The sequence below is a fragment of the Pituophis catenifer genome, unplaced genomic scaffold (genome assembly GCF_029215685.1).
Source record: "Pituophis catenifer annectens isolate HBS135680 unplaced genomic scaffold, rPitCat1.0.hap2 SCAF_1, whole genome shotgun sequence".
In the NCBI taxonomy this organism is placed as follows: Eukaryota; Metazoa; Chordata; class Lepidosauria; order Squamata; family Colubridae; genus Pituophis; species Pituophis catenifer.
The window spans coordinates 278,477,986-278,493,594 of record NW_027256881.1 but is presented as its reverse complement, the minus strand read 5'-3'; the positions used below and the strand labels follow the sequence as shown (position 1 = coordinate 278,493,594).

The 15,609-nt window shown below is 38.3% G+C and overlaps 1 protein-coding gene across 1 annotated transcript in view; it reads right to left on the bottom strand.

The window, feature by feature from the left end:
- Positions 1 to 15,609, bottom strand: part of RAD51B (RAD51 paralog B) — a 352,771-nt gene that overhangs the window by 325,943 nt on the left and 11,219 nt on the right. The window contains exons 2-4 of the mRNA XM_070938226.1: positions 6,199 to 6,313; positions 5,981 to 6,094; positions 2,320 to 2,436 (exon numbers count right to left, since the gene is read on the bottom strand). Of these exons, the coding sequence (XP_070794327.1) occupies positions 2,320 to 2,436; positions 5,981 to 6,094; positions 6,199 to 6,313 (346 nt within the window). The remainder of the gene's footprint in view (positions 1 to 2,319; positions 2,437 to 5,980; positions 6,095 to 6,198; positions 6,314 to 15,609) is intronic.

Below are 15,609 nucleotides of genomic sequence, written 5' to 3'. Positions count from 1 at the left end.
AACAACAGAATTGTTATCAGAAACGCTCCTCTTGACAAAGTATATAATCAAATGAACAAAACAAAACAGCTTCACCACACAATCCCAGTCCACTGTGTCTGCCTGGCCTTACTCTATCACAGCCATCAAAATCAATCTAGTGATTGATTGCTCAACTTGGAAACTCCCACAGACTATTGACGGGAACATAAACATAGATTTCTCATAAGCATATTTTTTCTTCTTTCCGGAGTAATTAAACCATGTTGGGGGTGTTACTTGGAACCCTGACAGCTTGCTTGCTTTCATTATAGGATGCTAATCTTTCCGATCTAAACATTAAAGCTTTTTATCAAATATCAGTCCTTATTTATTTATTTATTTGATTTATATGCCGACCACATCACCTGGTGGCGACTCTAGGTGGTTTACAATCGGTAAGCATTAAATATTAAAACAATAAATATTAAAGTGGAGTTAAAATGAACAAAGAAAGGAAGGGAGGGAGCAAGATAAACATGGGGAGAAGGTGGGGTTTTAACTTAACCCATTAACCATCTGCAGGATGACACATGCCCAATTGGCACATATTGGCATATATTCACAAACTTTGCAAACCATTTGCATCTTAAGTTTTATCATCAATGAAAATTTATTTCTGTATTATTTTCAAAACCAGTCTATTGGTTTATATTTTTTATTAACAAATATTTGTGTATTTGTATCATCTCACATTTTGGCAGAAACTATTACAGAAAGTATTACTATTACTAATTGATTTCAATGTGAGCGTGGCTTAACTCTCTCCCACAAAAATCTGACTGAGTATATTCTTTCATTTAGAAACTGATGGAATGAACAGAAAAAGAGAGAAAAATGTTGAAAATGTCATCCCATCACGGCTGAGAATTCATTGAAGATATCTTACTCTATGTTTAATCTAGGTACAAAATGCCTCCCTACAGTAACAACATTTAACTTTTTCTTTATAGAAAGAATGCCACTTTTCATGTAATGGTTCGTTATTTTCAAGACAAACAATGAATAATCACAAAAAGGTATGATTCAATTCCTTGTTTAAATGGTTTTTTTTAAACATGCTGGGGAATTAGTGCCAGAACATTTTTCTGACTCTCAGAGAATCAGGATAAGAACTGGCAATAGGGAAAAAGTAAATCCAAGTCCCAACTTTCCAACCACATCATCAGTCATAAAAATGAACAGCAAATTTTTTCAGCATCAGTTCTTTAAATGAAGCCACAAAAATATGGAATAAAAAAACTCTTCTTTTGTGATAAAACTGCAGTCTAGGTATTGACTCCTATGTTTTAGAATAGGTAACTAAAGCAGAGAATAACCACAACTGATGAGGCTATAAAGACCTGGATGAGACAAAACACAACCTGGTCCTAGTAGTTACTCTGCATGTGGTTGCAGAGTTTCCCACATAGAAGGTGGTTCACAATTTGGAAGTGCTCCTGAATCCATCACTCCTGCTCAAACAGGCGACAGAAGTTATAGCTGAGGAGATTATGTCTGCCTTCAGTTGATTCATCAGTTTTAAACCAACCAGGAGCAGAAGGGCCCAAACTTAATCACCACTTGACTAGACTATTACAGTGCCCTCTATCTGGGGCTGTCTTTGGAGACAACCCAGAAGCCACAGCTGGTAAAAAAAAAAAATGCAATGGCATGTTTATTGTCATGATACTACCAATATCATATAAATTGCATAGTTATTACAAAGTCATTGCAATGGTTATTAGTAGACTTCCACATCCAATTCAACATGCTGATTATTATTTCTAAAGTTCTAAATGGTGGAGTAGCAGGGGACATCAGGCAACACTGAATCTGCTGGTGTCCTATGGTCAAAGAGAGAAGACCAGCTAAAAGATCCCTCCCTTCATGAGATCTGTGAGCCAGGGTGGGGGCAGTAGGCCTTCTTTTTTAACAACCCCCACCTTATGGAACACTCTCCCCAGGAAATACATTCAATTCTCCCACCTTGCCACAGTTCCAGAAACATCTTAAAATTGTTCTATTCCAATCTGCTTTTGTCCATGTTGACTGTGGCACCTATCTGGCATTTTATTTGGGGCTTGCCTTTATTTTTTCTGATTATGTTTTGGTTTTGACACTTTAAAAAAAATCGAGCATTTATTATTCTATGTATTTTTTAAGGCCGATGCTGTATACCATCTAGAGTACTTTGAGATAGTATAATGATATGTGGGAATGACCTTCATGCCTCATATTTTAACACCATAAATGAATATTCACTGAAAATATGTTAAATAAACAGATAGAAGTAAGTTTAGTTAAATGTCCACCTTTTACCTCTGTAAGACTGCCACAGGCAATTCCACCATGCAATATTTTATCCAGATCTTCTAGACTTGTTGCCAAGAATGCTGTTGAAGGATTGTTGGTTCTTTTCATTTTCATTTCATAAGCCTAAAACAAGGAATCATTTTAAAAGATGCTATATATAATTGTTAAGAAAACTGCTTAGTATAACTTTCATTCAAAAGTACAACTGCTGTGTTTTGCTTACCAAAATATAGAAGAAAATTCCTTGTAGGTTTTTAATTTATTTTCTTGTCTTCATTAAGATTTTCCCAAGTTTTCTGACCAAAGGTAATATACAAGGCTAAAGTAGTTACAATATTTGTATAGTGCAAACTTCAACTTTGATATTACAATGACATGTAAGTATACATCTTTTCCTTCTTTGGAGAGTAAAAAGTTTAATTTGCATGATACAACTACAGAAGAAAATATTACCCTTTTGGTTAAAAATAGCTTGGAAGTCCACTCAATGATATCCCTGTCCAGGAAAATTGACTGGCTCTAAAGTCTGAGTTCTCTGAAAGTTTTACTGAACTCCCTATGAAGAACTACTATGAGTTTTTATAAAGGAATTTATCCATGAATTTAAATAAGTACAAGATAGGGGGAAGTTCAGGATTTTTTAATAGTTTGCTTTTCCTCAAGAGATTAGAGTTATTTGAAATGCTTCCACTTAAAAGTGGGTGAACCAGATTTACAGTAACCACATATTTGATATTTTATTTCACTATCTACCTAAAATTGTTTCCTTGCCTGTCATTGCTATTTCAGACTCATCAGTGTGTCTGTATAGTAGATATTTTGTTGACCCCATCAGTATCACTGTACATTAGTTTAGGCTAAGGGGAATTTGCCATTTTAATCCCAATTCCACTAGTTTGCAATGATACTTTTGGACTTCTTCATGACATATGATAATGATATGACATGACATGACATGAATACACACATAGATAGACATAAATGCACATTATTCCATTAAAGGTAAGCTCTTTTATGCAAAATGCGGAGAAACAGAAAAAATACTACACCTAAGAAATTAAAGACACAAGAAACAAATGAAAAGATAGCTAAATCCGTTTCACAATGCCATTCATATACTTGCAAAATTCTGCCATACCCTCCCACTTCTTCATGCCTTGCTTTCTGTATGTTAAACCTACTAGCTTTCCCTTTTTCAGAATCTCATCAGTTCTTTTAAATCAAAAAATTTTTCAGTCCTCTTCTTCCTGCCAACCCATTCAATCTTCTTTTGTGCCATTCATTTAGTAATTCTAACTTCATTCACTCTATATATGCATAAGCAAACCATTGAAATCTACTTATTTTGAATTGGATTAACAATTGGACAATTGGATTGGCTAAACTCAATTTTAGCCACCATAAATGATTTAATGTTTGGCAGAGGACTTAAATGCTATCACAAAATCAGTTCTAAATTAAACAAAACAGCTTCACCACACAATCCCAGTCCACTGTGTCTGCCTGGCCTTACTCTATCACAGCCATCAAAATCAATCTAGTGATTGATTGCTCAACTTGGAAACTCCCACAGACTATTGACGGGAACATAAACATAGATTTCTCATAAGCATATTTTTTCTTCTTTCCGGAGTAATTAAACCATGTTGGGGGTGTTACTTGGAACCCTGACAGCTTGCTTGCTTTCATTATAGGATGCTAATCTTTCCGATCTAAACATTAAAGCTTTTTATCAAATATCAGTCCTTATTTATTTATTTATTTGATTTATATGCCGACCACATCACCTGGTGGCGACTCTAGGTGGTTTACAATCGGTAAGCATTAAATATTAAAACAATAAATATTAAAGTGGAGTTAAAATGAACAAAGAAAGGAAGGGAGGGAGCAAGATAAACATGGGGAGAAGGTGGGGTTTTAACTTAACCCATTAACCATCTGCAGGATGACACATGCCCAATTGGCACATATTGGCATATTTTGAATTGGATTAACAATTGGACAATTGGATTGGCTAAACTCAATTTTAGCCACCATAAATGATTTAATGTTTGGCAGAGGACTTAAATGCTATCACAAAATCAGTTCTAAATTAAAAAGCAACAGTCCCCCATATAGAACCATAAGTGCTGGTCATTCAGTTTAAACAGCAGTCCATTCTTTAAGCAGCCACCAAACTCAAAAGCATATCTAATCTCATACTATGATAGGATTGTTTGAAGTTATGACAAGGGACTTAGTTCAAATCCAAATCAATGATGTTCAGCAGGTCACCTAAGCCAGGTACTTGATAACACTCAAAGAATTCTAAGACTGGTGAGAAGGCTTTATCTTTGTACTATAGAAACCAAGTTGCTTCCTTTTGAACAAGATATATTCTTTCATATAGTAATTTGGTTCTGAATAAGAAATTTCTGCTAATTTACCCAGAATCTTTTAGTATCTTGTATCTCCATTCTTACCACAATTACTGGATCCCAAAATTGACTTTATTCTCCCCAAAAGTTAGGTGGTATAGGGAATTTTTTTTTTAAAAAAAAGATCAAGGATATCCATCCATCTATCCATCCATCATCTATCCATCCGTCCATCCATCCATCCATCCATCCATCTATCTATCTATCTATCTATCTATCTATCTAGGGGGATAGCATAGTGATTGATACCACCTTTGACACTGGAGATCAGGGTCCTGGCAGGTACCTACCTTAATATTATGGGTCCTTGGGCAAAGATTCCCTACCTCAAAATATGAGAGTAACATAATCTAGGAGAGTTATACCAGCTCAGATATTGCCCAGGTGAGTAAAATCTGTGTCAGATGTTGAAGAACCAGAACAACCTGATAAGTGTACTGGAACAAACCATACATGGATAAGACAAGAGAACTTGGAATTGATAGGATGTTTCTACAACAGCTGACTTAATGATAGGTGGGGGGGTATATGAAATGTATGTATGAACTTTGGATGGACAGGCAATCTGCATCCACACTAACGGAGAAACAGCTAGTTACTCAACACTTCAACATAGTAAAGTGGAAGCTGCTCTCATAGCAATAGACCAACTACACATTACATCCCAGACTCAAGAATTTAAGAAGACATTGAACAACAATTGGCTGTGCAGCCAACACCTGAAGCTGACACATCATTACTTTCCATTACACAGCACAGCTGCTGATATTAGACATAAGATCATCTATAAACTAGCTAAAGTTGACCCTCAAAATGGGTTACCATGCTCAGTAGAGAAGTACCATTAGACCAGGGGTGTCAAACTCACATTGTCATGGCATCGTCACGTGACGTATCGGGACTTTTTTCCCCTTCGCTAAACCAGGCGGGGGCGGAGCCAGCATGTGACGCATCCAGCCCGCAGACTGCAAGTTTGACACCCCTGCATTAGACAGTATGCTAGAAGATGCCATTAGCATTCAAATCAAACAACTGGTCTATGTTACAGCTGCAGTAATCCTGGAGATGCATGGTTACACAATCAAGAACAGCAGTACATAACCCACCCCTCCAGAAAATAAGGCTAAGGAATAAGATCAAGGCAACTTGGAGAGAGATTAGGCAGCTGGTGGAATAACAGAAGGGTGTGAAGATTAAAGTTAGAACTTTGTGATTTTCCCCCCTACCCTGATTTGTGAAAGAATACCTACCGTTTGCATTTTGGGAGCACAGGATTGGCTGACAGTCCGAAAAAGTTTCTGGACACTCCAATAGCTCTGTCCAGTCATTTTCATTAATTCCAGGAAGGAAAGACATAAGAAGTCCTGCAACAAGCATTAAGTACATGCTTTACATATGCTCAAAGCTACACACTTCAAGTACTGTCTCATTTATGATATATTTTTCTTCATAAAAGAACTTTTCTTACCCGGCAAGTAGTAATCTGATGTCGACTTAGTCTCTCACAAAGATCATGAGGTAAACCTGCTCTTCTTAGCTTTTTATTTGCCATGTTCACATATTTATTGGCCCAAAAGTTAATTCTATAACCAATTGACAAAGAAATAGTATTAATTCAGAATCTACAGTTAAGAATACAATCATTTTTCATTGTATTAAATAGTACAATGTGTGCTGAACAAACATATATTCAACTCAATGTATTCAACTTGCAGTTCAGTAACAGTTCCTGCTCTTTCTATCATGATTTTCTGTGTAATATCCCTTTTAAGATTTTTTATTCTTCCTCAGTTTGCATTATTCAGGGTGCAAGCAAAGACAAGTGTCTTTTTTTTTCTTGTAGTCTAGCATATTCTACTAAACTGCCTTCACTTCAGGATTATTCAGTTTACATTGTTTCAAAACGAAAGTCACTATAATTTGGGTTACACCAGATGTCTGGAATTGGATCTGTAAAGGACTGACTGACCACTGGCCTTGTTGCTAAAATCATAGTTTAAATCAGATATGGGCAATTTATTTTCCAAAGGAGCCACCTGAGAAACTGGAACTGTTGTGGAGAGGTGTACCACTGTAACCAGACTTGACGTCCTCAAACTTTGCCACCTCAACTACTCAGGCTTCTCTAGGTGAGAGACGAGCGCTGCACAGGTGCAGAAAAGCCATTTCTCTCCTTGTTCTTTCATAGCTGCCAACACGCTGAAGGAGCACACAGCGACTGCACAGAACCAGACCCAACTCAGCTTCTTGTTCTGCTCCTTGCAGCACCCTTATTTATATTTGATTTCTAATTTCCGATTGACCTCAGACAGACTGGACTGGCGCCAAAGGGCCAGATGTAATCTGGGGGACATAAAATGCCCAGGTCCGATTTAAATCATTCGGAAGGCAACCTGTTACCCTACCCTGTATCACAATTAACAGTTGAAATTGGTCAGGTTCTGTTACAAGCAACAACTTGGAACACAATGTATTGATGCTAGACATACAGTAAATTCATTCTGAACAAAGCTGGCATGGTCTGAACCTTCTTTAATCCACACAATTCTTATATTTGGTAGCCCATGATATTGAGGAAAACAAATCATTTGTAAATAAATAATCCACATTCTACTAATTCTTTACCCCTCTTACCTGGGTGACTTGAGAAAAGTCATATTGGGTAATGGTTTTACATCTTCCCCACCCCCCACCTGACCCCTATGAGATTTAGCCTCAAGTTGCACAACACTTTTATTTTCTGTGTCCACTAAAACCTATTTTTCACAGCCGTTTTTAAACAGAACTAACTTTAGTTGTATTAGTTGAAAATATCCAGGTATTATACACTTGGAGACTGCAGCTAGGATCAATTTATCTACCTGTAATTCTTTTGACTTTAGGAAATTTTCAATCTTCCTTCTTCCTGCTGCCTAGCTTTTTACTATTACTTATCTGATTTTATGTCTCTACTTTTAAAGTGCATCGTACTATATTTTAATTATGCTCTGCAACATTTTGGATGCTTTTCCTTGGCAGAAAAGCAGTTATATATACCAGAAGTAGGAAAATTCATTCAATCCATTAGAGGGCATTTGTTTCATAATAACCCATCCACCTAAACATTTCAATTCTTTATTTAATCTTTTGGAGAATAACTGAAGCCAGACTCTTACTAGTGATATTTGCTCCCTTCAAATCCTTGATATATTTTTCTTTAATCTCTCCTCTTGAAAGCAAAATTATTATTTTTTAAAAAAATTACTCTTGAGGAGAAAAAATCAAAGGGAGCAAACTGGTTTTGGAATACAGCCTGTTGCAAAATGCGATGTTTTTTCTGGGTCTAAAAATAATAAAATTAATTCTCTGCTCATTTTTCCCACATTGGAACTTGAGAGAAAATGCAAATTCTACCCAGCAGATGATGATGAAAAAATATCAAACCCAGCACTTTTTTCATCCCTTTATTTCAGGGGTGTCAAACTTATGTCGTCACGGTGGTGTCACATGATGTATTGGGACTTTTTCCCCCTTCGCTAAACCAGGAGTGGGCGTGGGCAGTGCATGACGCATCCAGCCCATGGGCCGGGAGTTTGACAGCCCTGCTTTATTTTAAAAGCCCTTTTTGGAAGATGTAAGAGATGAGAAGTGCCTTTTTTTTCACTACACAAAGAATTATCTCCATCATCAACCAATACATGAATTGAAAGACTCACAGGAAAAAAAATAGGACATCTGACCCATCTAGTCCACCACTTGATGAACTCAAAATAATAGTTAATATTACTATCCTCGATATATTCTCAAGCAATTGATATTCAGGGGTACATTGTCCCAATATGTAAAGCAATATAGAATCCTTATTGTTATGGATCTTCATACTCCATCTAACTCTTTTAGAACTATTCAAGTTCATGATCACCCAAATATTGCAGAACTTTCCAAGAGTTTAACTATATTCTATTGGAAGAGTTACATCCTTTATCCTACTTGAATCTCTTATTAATCACCATCATTGAATTACTTCAATTTTCTTTAACGCCCAACTATATTCAGCTCCATCAAGTCTCCTTCCCACTCACACTTTCCTCCCCCCACCCTTCCCCTAAAGTTCTTCTTGTCATTAGGCTACATTTTTCCCCCTAGAAAAAGCAGATCACATGGCCTGTGATCAAGTGACACAGCAATTGGACAATTGGGACAGTGGATCTCTTCACTTGGGAGATCGGTTCCTGGGGCTGCGCAACTCTCTCCGTGTTTTGGAATCGTTTAACTTTCCACCAGGATAGAGCTGGTCAAATAGGTCTGAGCAAAAGCAGAGAAGCAAGGAGGAGGACCCATCACCCAAGTGCTAAACAGCAACCGGATTCCCAGTGCCAGGGTAGTCCAACAACGCACTCCGGGGCACGGAGAAGCAGTCAGGGGCTGGGTATGCAGCCCGGAGAGGCAGCTACCCGACGCCCGCCCCGCAAACTTTGCGAGACCACGATGCATCCATGTTTGCACAAACGACCTAAACTAAAAGTCCAGCACCAAATAGCAACCTAGACCTTAAAGCGCGCGAGTTCTTCTGTCTCCATTAGGGCGGGAAAAAGATGCAAAGACTTTTTACGACTCCCTCCCGCTTGCAGGAAAAAAAATTCTGCCCCCGTCGGCCTTACCCCGCCCAACCCCAAACCAAACCAAATCACCCATCCTAACCTGGACTCTTTTTCAAAGCCTCCCACTTCTCTACAGGAAACTTCCACGAAAGCGCAGCTCGCGTTATGATTGGCCTCCGACACCAGCGCTTCATCGCAACAAGTCTTCCGCGGTGAAAGGGATTCTGGGAATTATAGTTCGGCTTTGGTGGTGGAGGACGCGTCTTAAAAGTTAAATGCTTTCTGGATCTTTAGGAAAGGAGAAAGTACATTTAATGCAGTTTGTTTCTGCATGTGTTGTTCTTTTTTATATAACTCTGTGGGTAGATTATATGTGTGTGTATAGAAAACCCCCAAAACTTTAACCTTAAACTGTCTAAACCCAAACTCCCAAAACTTTTAACCTTAAACCAGTGGTTCTCAACTTTCCTAATGCCGCAACCCTTTAATACAGTTCCTCATGTTGTGGTGACCCCCAACCATAAAATTATTCCTAAAACCACTGAAAATATGTGTTTTCCGATGGTCTTAGGCGACCCCTGTGAAAGGGTCATTCGACCCCCAAAGGGGTCACGACCCACAGGTTGAGAACCACTGCCTTAAACTATCTACTGTTGACCTCGCCCCATTCTTAAGAAATCTGTAAGGGGCGTGCATAAGTGCACCAGCGTGCCTACCGTCCCTGTCCTAATATTCCTTTTTACTCTTACTCTTTTCATGTATTCAAATTACGTTTATACTTTTACCTGTTATTTTATATATGCTTGACAAATATATAAAATAAATAAATAATAAATGAAGAGAACGTTTACTTTTGCTGTTCTCACGTTTCAAATCAGAGTTCACACGAAAATAATGCAGAGATTATTGCCATATGGGATGAAAACTAAAGCAGAAACACCATGTTCACATATTAAGATGTTGAAGCCTTGGGAAAAGTTCAGAGAAGATGATCAAAGGACTGGAGACTAACAGATGCAGAATGGTTGCAGGATTTGGATTTGGCTAGTTAGTCTAAAGAAAAAAAGAATTAGGGGTGACATGATAACAGTATTCCAGTATTTGAGAGGCTGCCACAAAATTATCCTACAAAGCACCAGAGGACGGGGGAAGAAACAATGGTTGGAAACTAACCAGAAAGAGAAGCAACCTGGAACTATGGAGAAACTTCCTAACAGTGAGGACAATTAACCAGTGGAATAGCTTGCCTTCAGAAATCATGGGTGCTTCATCATTGGAGATTTTTAAGAAGAGACTAGACTAGCCACTTATCTCAAATAGTATAGGTTCTCCTGCTTGAGCAGGAGACTTAGAAGACTTCCAAGGCAGTTTGAAATCCAATTTTTTTTACTACCGGTTCTGTGGGTGTGGTGTGGCTTGGTGTGGCTTGGTGGGTGTGGCAGAGGAAGGATACTGTGAAATCTCCATTCCCATCCCATCCCACTCCAGGGGAAGGATACTGCAAAATCTCCATTCCTACCCCACTCCAGGGGAAGGATACTGCAAAACCCCCATTCCCTCCCCAGTGTGGGGCCAGCCAGAGGTGGTGTTTGCCGGTTCTCCGAACTACTCAAAATTTCCGCTACCGGTTCTCCAGAACCTGTCAGAACCTGCTGGATTTCACCCCTGCTCCAAGGTCCCTTCCTATTCTGTTCTGTTCTGTTCTGTTCTGTTCTGTTCTGTTCTGTTCTGTTCTGTTCTATTCTAAAGTCAACTGTGTTCATTTTAATTATGGTGTGTGTTTTTTTTTATGGATTAACATAGTTGAATGAGGGCAGCCTCTTTGATTAGTTTAAGGTTTGGTTAAGTTTAAGGTGCAGTATATTCAACTCCAGTAAGCAAATTAAGCATGTTAGTATGCACAAAAATGGAAGAAGATTGTGATTCCCACAATGGATGAATGGCTGCAGAAGTTGATGGAGTTAGCAGTGATGGCTAAATTGATTGCTTCGATTAAAGAAAAGAACATAGTTTTGTTTCTACTTGAAAACTACTTTTCGACTTTGTGCTTGAGGTGGTATAAAAATGAAAGCTTTTATTTTGGTTTTTGCTGATTAAATAAGTTTGTTCTTATATAAATGGCTAGAATATATTATTATGTAAAAGAAAGAAAATTGAGGTTTTATATTATTATCTTATTCTATTGCACCAAAGAAGTCAGAAGTCAACACTTTTTTTTCTTTCACCCCTCTACCCTACACTTTTTTCTCTTCCCTTTTCCCTCCCATATTTTACCCTTATTTTTACTTTTAATTATATTTCTTTATTTTATATTTTGATATATTAATAAATAAACCTAAAAAAATCTAATCTGAACCTGCTAGTGATATGAAATATCGCCAGCAGAGGGTAGTAGTACATAGATAAACTATGGTAGCTTAATAGTAGATTAAAATGCATGAAACAATTGATTCCACTAATGAACAAAGATCAGAAATGTGCCATCACATATTCTGTAAGAAAAAACAGCTATATCCCACTTTGCTCTTCTTGTGTATATATATGAAAATTATTACCCAAATTACTAACTAAATTGGTTTAATGCATTTTTTATTCTTTCCAGTATTTGTGATTGACCATTTTGGAATGCATATAGTATGGCTTTCTCTCAAACACCATGTAGAGTGAAGGGTCATTCAAACAAAAATAAAATTGGTTCTTTGCTGCTTTCTACCTACAGTATATACTACTAAAACTGTCATGACCATAACCTTTAACTAGGTGAAACAGTGCAACATAGGACAACAATTTTTGAACCAAGGTATCTAAAATGGGGTAATTTAAAGAATGTGTCCAAAATCCAGGACCCATGACTCCTGTGGAATTTAAATTTGACAAACTTGTGGTTACCGATACTTCAGAGCTATCAAGCTACTGTCCAGTGGTTCAGTAGACAGGTCCCACTCTAGCCCTCCAGAGGTCAGGAGGACCAGCACCTCCTTTGACTACCCCAGGATCATCAGCTATATTCAAACCGGAAGGAAGTCAGAAGTCATTCCTGCTTCCACTGCTTCTTTGTCCTTGGTCATTCTGTTTCTCTGTTTAGGCAAGGAGATATCTCTGAAACAATGACCCAGAGATTCATGGGTTGTCTAGTTAGTCCTAAATCTCTCTTCCTCAATGACATGTAAACCTCTAAACTAATTATATAAATAGATTATATGCAGAAAATGTTAGGAGTGTTGTATGATTTACTTACAAGGCCTGTTTCTACCAGGTCAAGTTTGTTGATACATCTAAGCTAGCTTTGTCCAGTTTGAATGGTAGCAGCTTCCCAGGTTCAAGGAAAAATGTTCCTTGTCATTTGTTATTGAGTTCTTTAACGAGAGACTCCAGTGAAACTGGGTTGTTAATCTGACAAATGGAGTTAGAAAGATTTCAGTTTTTATACAGTCCAGAAAAAACATCTTCCTAGAATCAACCCACTGGGCCAAATGCCATTACTACTAATGAAAATGAGCATTTTTTCCTTACAAGAGAAGCAGAATATGCAATTCAAGCAACTGACCAGATAATAAAATGGAAGTTTTCTGTAGTACAGATGTCACCAAAACTATTATCTCATCTACTGGGCTTTTGGGTGCACATAAGTGAATGATCCAAATTATAACTCGGGTGGGCTCTTCTACTAGGGCAGGGGTCTGCAACCTTAAACACTCAAAGAGCCATTTGGACCCGTTTCCCACAGAAAAGAAAACACCGGGAGACACAAAACCCTTCCCGTGGCTGACTATTTCTTGAGCGGCCACAAAACTAGCATATGTAGTTGAATAAACTTTGTTTTCTTCTGAAACTTTTCTTTTCTTGGATTTATCCATGGTTGGCCTACCGAAGGGTTGAAAAGCTCAATAAATCGCTTTCTGACGGGTGTCACATGTTGGCGGTTGTGATGCATATTTTGAGTGACAGGGAGCTGGAACAGAAGGGTGAAAGAGCCACATGCGGTTCCAGAGCTGCAGGTTGCTGACCCCTGTACTAGGGGTAGGGCAGGCTGAGTCTGATCGTTGCCTAAGTGTATTCCATTGAGGTGAAGATGGGAGAGTAATTGCATACAGGTAGTCCTTGACTTACAACAGTTCATTTAGTGACAGTTCAAAGTTACAATGACACTGAAAAATGTGACTTACGACCGTTTTTCACAGTTACGACCTTTGCAACATCCCCATGATCACGTGATCAAAATTCAGATGCTTGGCAACTGGTTCATATTTATAACCGTTGCTGTGTCCCAAGGTCATGTGATCACCTTTTGCAACCTTCTCACAAGCAAAGTCAAAGGGAACCTAGGTTCATTTAACAACTGGGTTACTACCGTATTTTTCGGAGCATAAGACACACCTACCTTTTTTGGTGAGGAAAACAAGAAAAAGAAATCTGCCTCTGCCTCCCAGCAATTTTGCCTCGTTGCAGCAAACAGCAAATAGCCTGCTTTACTTTCGTTTTTGTTTTCAGCATAGCTTGATTAGCACAAGAAAAAAAAATCTGCTCCCAGCAATTTACCTCCTTCCAGCAAGCAGCAGAGGCCTGCGCAAAACAGCCGAGAGCAGAACAGCTGAGAGTCGGGAAGCCAATCCAATCAACTTGTGCTAATTAGGCTGTGCTGAAGCTGAAACGAGCTGTTTCTTCTTGCTGCTTGCTGCAAGGAGGTAAACTACTGGGACGCAAAGGCCAAGGGGGGGGGGCAGTGGGTGGGCAGGGCTACATTCGATGTATAAGACGCACCTAAATTTTCACCCCCTTTTAGGGGGGGAAGAAGGTGCGTCTTATACTCCAAAAAATACAGTAACTTATCAACTGCAGTGATTCACTTAAAAACTGTGCCAAGAAAAGTCATAAAATAGGGCAAAACTCACTTAACAAATATACTTTAAAACAGAAATTTTGGGCTCAATTGTGGTCATAAATTGAGGACTACCTATATTTTTATCATCATCATCATATCTTTAGTGTGCTAGTAAATCTTGGTGTTTGTTTGTTTTTAAGTAGTTTGGGACCAAGACTGGCTTAGTAAGACACCTAGAAAATTTGTATATGGTTTGAGAATTGCTTTCATGTCTACTTGTCTGTTGCAATAGAATGGTGGGATGCAGAGGTGGTATTCAACAGGTTCTGACCAGTTCTGGAGAACTGATAGCAGAAATTTTGAATAGTTTGGAGAACCAGTAAATACCACTGGCCCCGCCTCCATCTGTCCCAGCTGATCAGAGAGAAATGTGGATTTTGCAGTAACCTCCCCTGGAGTGGGGTGGGAATGGAGATTTTATCCTTCTCCTGCCAAACCCACCAAGCTTCGCCCACCAAGCTACGCCACACCCACCAAGCAACGCCCACAGAACTGGTAGTAAAAAAATTGGAATCCCACCACTGGTGGGATGTTGAAATTACTAAATCAGTACTTGAAATCTGGAGTAGTTTGGATGAGGACTAATAAAATGAATATCACTTTGGATCAGATATTTTCAGGGAATGAGCAAGTGACCTCTATAAGCAAGTGACATTCATCTTCTACTTGAGAAGATGCTGTCCCCATGAACAGATTTAGCCATACATACTCAATTATTCAACATTGTCACTGAAGAAGGAAACTGAGTGCAGCAGGTATCTTTTATAAACTCAGATCAGTATGCAAACTATGACACTACCTGTTCAAAGATGACCCAGGTTCAACAATTCAGGTCATAACACTTCGGATATGGTCCACTTTTAAAGACTGCCTGGGATCCTCAATTTAGGGCTGTAGGACAGGCATTGGATAATACAAGATTTAGCTCTCAGCTTTTATCTTGGCCCCAGGTTTGTTTAATAGCTACCCAAAGCCACAGGAAAGCATTTTCCCCATCTGTTTTCATCCAAAATCGATCCAGGATTACCTACTCTGTCCTCTGCATTTGCTGACTATTGGTTTTTCCAGATGCCCTAGGTTTTTTAATATTATTTTTGTACCGTTTTATGGATTTCTTTTCAAAGTACATTGTCCTGTATTTTCATTATTATGCTTTGCATCGTTCTGGATGCTTTTCCTTGGCAGGAAAATAGTCACACATATTGGAAATAGGAAAACTAAAATAAATGAAATCCATTAGCCTGCATTTGTTTCATAATGACCCAATCAATCAAGCTACATTTCAATCTATTATTTATTTAAACATATTTATTTATAATCCGGCCACTTTTAAAACACAAGTTAATTACCCTTGCTTCCTTTAGGTCTAGACGTGGATCTTTATTTACCTGTAAGTACCTTTGCAAAAAATTGCATG